This window comes from Limulus polyphemus, unplaced genomic scaffold, assembly GCF_000517525.1.
Source record: "Limulus polyphemus unplaced genomic scaffold, Limulus_polyphemus-2.1.2 Scaffold8338, whole genome shotgun sequence".
In the NCBI taxonomy this organism is placed as follows: domain Eukaryota; kingdom Metazoa; phylum Arthropoda; class Merostomata; order Xiphosura; family Limulidae; genus Limulus; species Limulus polyphemus.
The window spans coordinates 9,414-21,753 of record NW_013673948.1 but is presented as its reverse complement, the minus strand read 5'-3'; the positions used below and the strand labels follow the sequence as shown (position 1 = coordinate 21,753).

At 32.3% G+C, this 12,340-nt stretch overlaps 1 protein-coding gene across 1 annotated transcript in view; it reads left to right on the top strand.

Annotated features, from left to right (window-relative positions):
* Positions 1-3,244: 3,244 nt before the first annotated feature.
* The window catches only part of LOC106475276, a gene marked incomplete at its 3' end in the record, with an annotated part of 17,904 nt that continues 8,808 nt past the window's right edge, over positions 3,245-12,340 (top strand). Inside the window, exons 1-2 of the mRNA XM_022379427.1 lie at positions 3,245-3,325; positions 11,615-11,769. Of these exons, the coding sequence (XP_022235135.1) occupies positions 3,286-3,325; positions 11,615-11,769 (195 nt within the window). The remainder of the gene's footprint in view (positions 3,326-11,614; positions 11,770-12,340) is intronic.

Genomic DNA, 12,340 nt, shown 5'->3' with positions numbered 1-12,340 from the left:
CAACAGTACTGATAGCACTTGTACTGAGTGTTAAGTAGTTTATAGTAACAACAGTACTGATTGTATTTGTACTGAGTGTTCAGTAGAGTTTACAGTAATGACATTACTGATAGCACTTGTACTGAATGTTAAGTAGAGTTTAGAGTAACAACAGTATTGATAGCATTTGTACTGAGTGTTCAGTAGAGTTTTGTAATAACACTAGTAATGAAGACATTATATACATAGTGTTAAGTGTTAATAACATTATATTCACATAATAATGTAGACATGTAACAAGGGAAACTGACAGAGACATAGTTACAATAACAAGCAAACAGACAGAGACAAAGGAGCTTCGAAAAATTGAGAGAAAAATATTATATTTACGTGTTGATTAAGTCATGTAACAGTGACATGGTTACGTTAAGAAGTCAAATGACAGAGAGAAATCACCTTTGACAAGAACTTTATATTTACTTGTTGATATAAATGTATAACGTGACGTAATTACTGAGCCTATTATCAAACAAAGCCTACTTCTACTTTGGGACCATGTGCTTTCTGACAAAGTAAATATTCTTTGGATATAATCATATGAGGATAGGACATGATCACAGAGACAATCTTGTATGTTGACAGCGTTAGAAATACAAAACTAAACTGGAGATAAAATTATAATTATAATAACGAAGATTTGCCATGAAACACTATTCTTTGTCCCTTATAGTCAGTCACCTTTATAATCAACACTTATTGAAACATATAAAATACAATAAATTCTGCCGAACTATTAGTATTTTAAGAACTTGTTTCGAGTCAACGAAAGTACAGAAACAAAGACTTTTGTAGTTGCAGTAACTATAAAGTTGTATGAAAATTTATTTACACATGTAGATTAGCAGATAAAATGAAATGCTTAGCGTGAAAACATACGTCATTCTAGCTTGTGAATTCGTGTGGTTTATGTAATATAAGCTGAGGTGTGGTGGATGCTATGATAAATAACAGTACTAACAGTATTCATTAGTACCTCACTAAAAGTTTTTTATAAATTTTAATAACTCTATGTATGTACTTAAAACATGGTATACACTTTGTGATGGTCAGGGTGACTTTGTAGAAAGAGGTAGCGGAAAAAGAAGTGGTCGTAGGGGTGCGTTCTGTTATCCGCTTTTAATGTCTTTCCTGTTTCATGTGATTAATTAATTGACGGTCATTGGCCGCAAAAGTATCTTATGAGCCGAAGTTGAAAGGTCACGGGTCAAAGAGGGCTATAACTCAAAAAACGGCTCGTCATATCAACCTTCAGCTGGTTGTTGGAGTAGACACTTCAGCTGAGGTTATGTATTATTGCAACAGTGACGACCAGTTTCATTGCATTTCTTCGTAGAGAGTGCTAGCGTACTCTCCGAATATACAAAACGTTTGTGTGTTCTCCCCCCACACTGTGTATATATTGTGTTCTAGAAATTTTGATAGTTATTTTTTCATGTAAGGACGTGGCGCCATCTGGGAATGTAGTTAACTTACATCAAAGATAATAAATGTTCAACAACAGCAATAATGAGGGAATGAGTGAGATAGAGGGGCTATGAATCCCCCATTAACATGCCCCTTGTTTCAAACTATCATCCCACAACGTTTGGTTGAGATTGACCCAGCGACTTAGGAGTAGTTAGATAATAGACAGACACACAGATTTTTTGTGCTTTATATATATAGATAGATGAATGTAATATAAGATTTGAACTCTAAAATTTGTTTACAGGTTTTTCATTAATAGTACGTTCTTAAACGTAATGTGAATTATGACGTACAAATTCCTGAGACAAGCCTACTTTCTGTGCTACAGTTTCTTCAGAAACGTGAAAACATGGAGGTATTTATTTTCTGTTCTGCTTGATATAATAACAGTTATATGATAAAAAAATAGTATGTGGTCATCGTCTCAGACAAGATTTATTTTTTACTGTCAGGATGAAGATCAGGGTTGGGCCAAACATGAACAAACAGTTATTTCTCAGACCGTGATTTCGACTGTATTTTAAATCGTGATGCACTATCTGCATTTTTTGTGTTACAATACCCGACAGCTTCATGTTTGTGTGAATTGTTTTTTACACAGCTAAACAAACTGGGTTATCTTACTAACTTCACTAGGCTGAAAATTTTCCAATATTATTATTACATTTTTTACATTTAAAAATTATTTGTAAACGTGAAACATCCACCCTCACACACAAAACAGCCAGCGGAAAGGCTCCACCTTACCACCTGTTGAAAAGAACTTTCTGTATTAACACTGTGCACACATATGTTCTGTGCTAACCATAGAAACGAAACTCTGAGACACCTGTTTATACATCTATCTAGATGTACGTGTTGTGCCTAAAATAACATAAATTTTCCGAGCGGGAACCACACTTCGTACACAGTAAGCCCTGAATATTTGTCCAAACGTTTCTTTACTTATTTCCTATGGCGTTTACAGTGCTTTTACTTAACGTGTTTATCGAAATAAGATAATATTTGGTTGTGATCAAACAATGTATGGTTCGTTTTGATGAAACCCGACGCGAGTTTTGAAAGTATGATATTCTAGATCGTGATTTACTAAAACTAGGTACATTTTACAGGAAAATCATTAAATTATTTTTCACTACGTGGATCAGTTGATCTTTGAATAGAGTATGGTCTCTGAAGTCTTCTGTCATTCCGGTCTTTGAATTATTCTGTGATCACCGTGAATAATGGTAAAAATGCATACTAGTTGCAGGTCGACTTTAGTAATCATTTTGAATCCGAGTAACTGTTATCAAAACTGGATCATACGTGTAGTACGATTTTTGAGTTACTACGTACCCCAAGAATATATAATGTAAGAAACTGAAAACAAATTTCTTCATTGCTTATTGCATTTAAAATATCTAAATATTCTGTGATCCAGAAAGTTTCTGTCACCTAAACTATTTAGATCTGGTGTGAATTCTGGAACTTCATGTACTCTGCGCGATTCAAATATCTGATTGTGAAGAAAACAAGTTATTAAGTCTTGAAAAGATTCTTCTAATGAAAAAAGTACGTGCTTATTACCATAACTGAAGAATAACTGTTACATTGACGATATATTATTACAAAAGGAAGAGACTGGACGTCGATTCTGTTTATTATTGAGGCCAATCAAGTGTGTTCATATGTATTGAAATGTACAAAAAATTAATATAACTAAAATATATACATTGTTTATTAAGTGAGAAAATTATGGTAGTCATTCAGAACTGGCGAGTATGTTTTGTTTTCAACATGGTCGTATTGACGTTATTGCTTAATATTCCTCCTTCAGGTAAATTATATTTTCATTAGTTTTATTTGTAGTATTTAAAAATAGCTGAAAAACGATTAACAGAAAACAAAGAAAAGTATTTACTGCACACTCATCTTCTATCAAACATTAAGAAAAATATATTTATATATAATACTTTTTTACTTTGTTTCTGATTATACTTTATTATAAACCATATATAACTGTAACCATTCTTTACCGGATTGTAAAAGGTATTACGTATAACCATGGCTTATGTTTCTGATTTCATGTTAGTGTTGTTACGTTAACTAGCGTTTCAGTATTAATGTTCTATAAAAGCAACAAGTAGTTTATATGAAATAATTTGTCCTGAACTCTACACTTAGCTTTAGTTGTTGAGCCTGAAAAGAGAGAACATGTTAAAACAATCATTGGCTATAGACACGGAGATGTATTGATATGGCGTTCGTTGGCAAACAGTCGTGTTAAATGTAAAAATAATAGAGTAATACTACTTGTTTTTATTCTCTTGTGATAGTTGAATTTTGAAACAAATACATACTAGTTATTAAAAGATCGAAAAAGACAACAATCTAAGCCATATTTTAATACTTTTATAGTAAAGACTGAAGAGTTTTGGATAATGAAAAGCAAGCTTCGTTGACATTGTCAGCAGCTAATTTAAGTTTTATGCATATTTCTGAGAATAAACTCGGAGTAAACAGGTTTAAGATAGATTTCCAAAATCATTAACAACGTTCTTCAACTGATGTGGCTTTCATATTCCATTATTTACGGAATACGCGATGTGAAATAGAGTCAAATATTTCTATTTACATAAAAATCGTTTGTATATGTTTACAAAGAGACGGCCATTGATAAATAATTCGAAGTGTTTTGAAATAATAGTATAGGGGTTTGATTTAGGTATGTGAATAATGTTTGACATTTCGTCGAATAAATTATTCAATATTATATAGCGGACCAACTGTTTAATGATTGTATGCATATGTTAAAGATTTATTTTCATTTTCACCTCTGGTGAAAAAGAAAAATCTTTAACATGTATTTTCACAATCATTAAACAGTTTAAACTACTTGAAGAAGTTTGTTTAGTTTGGAAAGCAGTAATATCTTTGATACATTGTAAAGTTATAATATTACTGTATATAATTGTTTGACTCCAGTACAAAATATGAATAACAAGACGTTATGAAAACGCCAATTGATGGGGGGGGGGGCATCGGAGAATGCTGAAGATGCAAAACACTTCATGAGGTTTACCGTCTTATAACTGACACACAATGTTTACCGTGTTATAACTGACACACAATGTTTACCGTGTTATAACTGACACACAATGTTTACCGTCTTATAATTGACATACAATGTTTACCGTCTTATAACTGACATATAAGGTTTACCGTATTATAACTGACAATTATACGAGGTTCCCAGCTCATAATTGACACACAATGTTTACCGTGTTATAACTGACACACAATGTTTACCGTTTTATAACTGACAATTACACGAGGTTCCCAGCTCATAATTGACACATAAGGTTTACCGTCTTATAACTGACAATTATACGAGGTTCCCAGCTCATAATTGACACACAATGTTTACCGTCTTATAACTGACACACAATGTTTACCGTTTTATAACTGACAATTATACGAGGTTCCCAGCTCATAATTGACACACAATGTTTACCGTCTTATAACTGACAATTACACGAGGTTCCCAGCTCATAATTGACACACAATGTTTACCGTCTTATAACTGACAATTACACGAGGTTTCCCAGCTCATAATTGACACATAAGGTTTACCGTGTTATAACTGACAATTACACGAGGTTTCCCAGCTCATAATTGACACATAAGGTTTACCGTCTTATAACTGACAATTATACGAGGTTCCCAGCTCATAATTGACACACAATGTTTACCGTCTTATAATTGACATACAATGTTTACCGTCTTATAACTGACAATTATACGAGGTTCCCAGCTCATAATTGACACATGAGGTTTACCGTCTTATAATTGACACACAATGTTTACCGTCTTATAACTGACACATGAGGTTTACCGTCTTATACTTGACAATTACACGAGGTTCCCAGCTCATAATTGACACACAATGTTTACCGTCTTATAATTGACATACAATGTTTACCGTCTTATAACTGACAATTATACGAGGTTCCCAGCTCATAATTGACACATGAGGTTTACCGTCTTATAACTGACACATAAGGTTTACCGTCTTATAACTGACAATTACACGAGGTTTAACATTTCGTAATTGACAATTACCTAAGGTTTCCTGTCTTATAATTTACACTTACATGAGGTTTCCCGTCTCATAGTTGATACTTTGATTATTAACAGTAAGTTAAAAAATGTACTTTGAAGGGTATATCCTCAAATACAAGTGTGATGTATTATAAAATGGATCTTCAAGTTCTTTCTGCATTAGAAATATCAAATGTAGTTTATAAATTTACTTGACCCTACTGTCAGCAAGGCTATGTTGGATCCACTAAAATAAAATTTTTAACCCGGTGAAAATGCATGCAAATTTTATGTACCCTACTAAGTCGAGTGCACTTAAACATGCCCAAGGTGAATGTGACGTACTAGAAGTAATTTGTTTTTTCAACATGGAATCTTTCTCTCTCAACCAAATAAATCCAATCAAGCCACCCCTACTATATTACGTCAGGGGATATTCTAATTTCTGTGACAATTCAAGCCGTATGTTTTGTTTAAACTGTGTTAAGTCAGCTGCATCAGCTTTCCCAAGTAAAAACAAATATTTATGAAGTTTTAAAAACAATACCTGACATAGTATTAGGATATAAAAATGTTAAATGTATCAAGAAGAAAACAACTAACTAAACTTGATATGTAGTGTGTCTAAAAATTTTTATCATCGGTCTTATTTAACTACCATCTGTAACAAAGCTTAGACTTAGAGTTGGCTACAGGAAGTAATGAATAACTGTCAGTCTTCTGTAAAAGCCGAAAAGGAAACACGGTAAGCTAATGATGTAATACCAAACTATAAACAGAACTATTATAGATAATAGCTTAAAGGTAGGTAAAACCAATGGTAGTCAATACGCTAAAGCTGTTTCTGTTACCGTTTAGATTATCCTCCCTACCATTATGGGCTGGGTGGGATCTACACAGCTCATAACCATGAGAGTAATTATGCTATGATTTTTGATAATGTACGCGTATCTTTACAAAGTTTTGCAGGTTGTTGGTAAATATTACAAGGCTTGCATACACAAAATATCAGGCTTTAGATTAAGTATTAAGATTTTTTAATTAAAGAATTTCTCGTGAAATGTTTTCTTTTACAATGTTGACTATCTAACATGCAAAGTGATTTTGATTTTACGATTAAATATACTTTTATGCATCAGAACATTTTCAAATTTCACATGCGAAATTTTTATAATCTCCAGATAATTATCAAATGTCTTTTTAGAAGAAACTTTATATTTATCTGTTATTTTCACTACTGTATCTGTGTACAGGTAGGGTCGATTTGACCGACCTCGTAACCGCCATAAAAAGAGGAAATATATATAAATTATGCTTTTTTCGTTCTATAATAACTACAAATTATAAAATGAAAACACAAATGTTTAGTTTAATTAGCTTAAATTTCATAACATTGTACATTTAATATTTTTATTATATTGATCTTTCAGCTGTACCTGGCTAACATTATAGAAGTTGCAATGACGCGGCGCACGTGCATTGGTGTTACTGTATCCAAGAGTATAAAACTGGCCTTTACAAAGTGACCTATCTTGGCTGTGTTTTGGTGGACTAGTATATTGTAAAATACTGTCACATTTCAGTTATAATACATTATATATGTATGTACATTATAACTATTTACAAATAAGTTATTAAATTTCGAATTAAAAAAAAATATAGAACAGTATATGAAGAATTATAGAAAACAATTATCTATTACTAGTTACGAACTTTGCACTCGTTTGCTGTTTACCGTAGGTTGCTATGCCTTATCAAATTTCGCAATTGGAGGATGTAAAACAAAATATTTTTTGAAGGTTATATATATATATATTAAAATAACCAAATATAATAAATTACTATATTAATACCACAGAGTTCCACTATAATTTATCAAGCTTAGTAACTAAGCTGTACTTGGGTTTAAAAAATAAGAAATTTCGAGCTCACTAAAGTCTTATCTTACTGATTGAAATATAGCATGAAAATAATTAGTTTTCCACCCAAATATTTCAATGACGCTGAAAAAGCCACTAGGGGAACATTCTGAGCATTCGATTCGTTATTCACACATCATAGATAGTACGCATACGTAAGCAAATCTTTCCAAATATGGACAGAGGTGGACGTGGCCGCTGTGTTTGATTCTGTAAATGTAACGATATCTCAGCAAATAGAAAAGATAGGAGGTTCTTATTGCATATTCTAGCTTGTCAATATCGGTAATCGAGTTCATAATTCGTAAGAAACTATAGACTTTGTATTTGGTTATCACAAACATCAAATTTGAACCAATGCTGCATTCAACATATCCACTGTGACACACAAAAATCGATATTTAGGAATTTGTTTTTAATATTTACTTAAGAAATTAACTAATGTATAATACTAAAATTTGAATAATAATATACAATTTGATACCAAACTTATTCACATACATTCATAAAATAGTATTTCAATAAACTTTTGAATGTGAGTAAACAAATGCGATGACATGGCCTTTGACCCGTGACCATAGGATGACTCGTAGAAATTGGGTTAAAGTGTAGACGAGAAAATTTGTAAGACATAATCTTTAGCAAGAATACTGTAGAATATCCCACAGAATTGAATGAATTTTGTGTTTAATTTTTGCAATGAGAAATTATGAAAAATGCGAGTCAGTTTACGAGTTCCATCCACAAAGCTTTGTAATGATGAACAAATTATTTTATATCTAAGAACCTGAGATTAGTAATATAACTTGTTTGGAATATTTGGAAATGGAAAGTTTATGACTTCAAAGTTGAAAGAATCCATTTTATCAAAAACTTTAAACTTGAATGTTCGATTTTTGCAATTTAAGACTAAATCCACATACTGATTTTCCAGAGCGTGGATAAATCTATTCGGCTCTGTCTAGAAGACATTGGAATTATGTATAAGAATATCATCTATATATCTATAATCGTGACTGATGACTTTTTTAGTAGGGTTTGTCATTCATGAAAATTCTCATCCAATCTGCAGCTTATGGGCTAAAGTTACCTCCTGTTAAAATTTCCAGTACCTACTGGAAAACATATTGGCCAAATAGTGCGCAATTGTGTTATCGAGTAAAAAAACACATGATCTGCAAGAATACATTTAATATGAAACTGGTATTTTCTATGAGTGATATTGTCATAAAAAGTTCTCTGTTTGTCGAAGCAAAGTAGTAATTTACCCGAATTATTAAACTATTTTAAAATTATTGATGAAAAACTAATTTCATCAGTTAGAGGGCATTACTGAAACCAAACGTTTCTACCGTTACAGCTTTTAAAAGCCTTTAATTTTCTGTTAACAGTCAATGTGTTTGTTTTGTTAGTTTGATGTTAAGCTATCTGCGTTGTACCCACTACGGGTATCAAAACACGATTTTTAACGTTATAAGTCTGCAGACTTTGTCTACATTCAGTAGAATTACCGATTATTATACAAGTATTGATACCAGTTCTCTTTTTGTTAATAATATTTCTTTAGGCATAGTAAACACCATTACCTGCCATAATTAACAAATATTTAGCTGTAGCATTTTTAGCGCCGGCAGTAAACCTGTATTTGTATTTTATTTTATGTAATTTGGGAATTGAAAATAATTTGTTTGATTTATCCGAATGTACTCTATGATAAAATTATAATATGTTTATTTATGACACTTTCCATATCAGCTTTTCAACACTCTTTATCCGAAGGTTTTAATGAATACAAGTTAAACATAATTATAACATAGAACGTTTTACAAATGAAAACAAAGTTTTTAGTTGCTTTATCGGCGGGAATAATGACTTGTCTATTATTTAAACAATATAAATGACTTATAACTCCTCTTTTTACCCACAACATGTCCGTTGTTGTCAGTGGTTATTTTGTGCGTTTATTGGTTATGTTTCCAATTTTATCTACCCAGATTCTAATTAGGATCACTTTTAAATTCCTTTTTTTATTATTCCATTTATGTAAAACTTTACTGACCGATGATCTAATGACCTCGTTGTTGAGGTATCAACTAATTTTTGGACATTCATAGAACTTTGAACCTTTATTCGTTATTGTTGTAAATGTTACCATACCAAGGTGAGCACGTGGTCGACGGAAGAATAAGTGTGATGGAATGAATTAAACTTAGTATTTACAGGATATAATGGTGTTTAACTCATCATTAGTTATGTTATGTAACAGTTTGGTAATTTATGATGCCGCTGCCAATAGCGATAATATCTAATAGTTGATATAGGGGGAGATCTAATAGTTGGTACCAGGAATATATAATAGTTTGTACTTAATTGTGCAAGTGTTAGGTAATAAATGTTTTATAAAGGTGTCTCTGAATTCTTAATCACATTTTGGTATGTGGTCAGCCGCTCGGGTCTTTCTTCTCCATAGATTACGATTCTGTGCACCATTTCTAGTTACGCCGACCTCCCTCATATCCCTGTCCACCACGTCTCTTCACCATATCCTTTGTCTTCTTCTACTTCTTTGCCATTCCACTGACATTTCCAATGCTTTTTTCACTGTACACCTTTCTTCACTTCTTGCCATATGTCCAAACCATCTCAATCTTGCTTCATTTGTGATTTTACAGACTCCTAATGTCATCATTCATTATTCTTTCTCTCAGCACCCATCTTAACATTCTTATCTCGGTGTTATCAAAAATACTATCCTTATTTCTCCCTATAGCCCAATTTTTTGCTTTATAAAGCAGAACCGACCAAACTACTGTTTTGTAAATTTTGCTTTTAAGCTTTAGTGGTATTTTCTTGTCCAGAATCACTCCTGAGACTTTCCTCCATTTATTCCATCCAGCTTTTACCTATTTCCTTACTTCAACTTTGCAGTATCCTTCCTCATCGATGTTGGAGCCTAGATAGATAAATTAAGAAATGCCTCTGACTATAGGTTCTAATTTAAAAGTTCTATACTTCTTCTGTTAATAATTGGAATTGTAAAGTAAGCTTTATCCTTATGTTCATTAGCCTTTGTTTTAGGTTTAATTGATGACAAGTAGTAAATAATATATTGTTTAAATTTCTTATCAAACTTGATGACACGTATATTTATGTTCGATTGAACAAAGATACGTTTATTAACCATAAGTTCTCCCAAGGTAACGTACAAACCTTTTGTTTGATAAACCTCTAGCAGAACTCATAATAAGTTATCCTGTTATTTAGCCTTGTTTAGTGTTGTTGCACCTATGATTACGTGGCTGGTGTGTTAGCGATTGAAACACATATATTTATGTTCGATTGAACAAATATACGTTTATTAACCATAAGTTCTCCCAAGGTAACGTACAAACCTTTTGTTTGATAAACCTCTAGCAGAACTCATAATAAGTTATCCCGTTATTTGGCCTTGTTTAGTGTTGTTGCACCTATGATTACGTGGCTGGTGTGTTAGCGATTGAAACACGTATATTTATGTTCGATTGAACAAAGATACGTTTATTAACCGCTCGTACTCGCAAGGTAACGTACAAACCTTTTGTTTGATAAACCTCTAGCAGGACTCATAAGAAGCTATCCTGTTATTTAGCCTTGCTTGTTGTTGTTGCACCTATGACTACTTGGCTGGTGTGTTAGCGATTGAGAAAAATATCGTTTATTTAAAAATTTATAACCTTAAGAAAAATTATTTTTAATTTCAATTTGGTAATTAAGTCCACCGGGTTACATTGTAACAAGTGTTTTCATCAAATAGTTTTCTCTCTCTTCACTAGATTAGCGCATAAACCACTTAAATTCTCGTATTTTATGTATTCTGTGGAATATGCAAAAATCTTCAAAGTATGCAGTGAAAATAACAGTACTTGACAAATAGCGCTTTGATTCAAATAGTTTGTGTATAGTTTTCTTCTTGCAACAGTATTTGATCAGTCGTGCTTTAATTTGAAGAGTACTTTTGAAGGGCAATTTTTTCTAGATATTTTTAGATAAAATTATTAAAATCAGTAAATAAAATCACGTCTAGTTACACTTCTCTAGCTTGTAGTGTGTTATTTTAATTTTTTTAGGAACCTTCTTCTCGTGCAGCAGCTACCTTTATCGTGCTGGTAAGGATAGACATCGGCTTTTTTCAGGATGGTATACTCTCGAGGTAGGCGGAAAGGAACAACGTGTATACTGCAACATGGACATTTTAGGTGGAGGTTGGATGCTGGTCTTGAGGGTATGTATTTGTATTTTCACTATTGAATTGATGTGTACTATATTATTATCAAAGAATTATTCTATAATTAGGTTGAAATCTAATAACTTTTGACAGATGTTTAAATCCAGAAGAAACGTAATTGGATAGAAAGGACAAACCACTATAACAAAACTACACAATACAATACAAGCAACGTTAAACAGGACAGAAAACTACATATTTCATGAAGGACAAACCACAAGAACAGAACTACACAATACAGTACCAGCAACGTTAAAAAGGACAAACCACAATAACAGAACTACACAATACAGTACAAGCAACGTTAAACAGGACAGAGAGCTACATATTTCATGAAGGACAAACCACTATAACAGAACTACACAATACAGTACAAGCAACGTTAAAAAGGACAAACCACAATAACAGAACTACACAATACAGTACCAGCAACGTTAAAAAGGACAAACCACAATAACAGAACTACACAATACAGTACCAGCAACGTTAAAAAGGACAAACCACAATAACAGAACTACACAATACAGTACCAGCAACGTTAAAAAGGACAAACCACAATAACAGAACT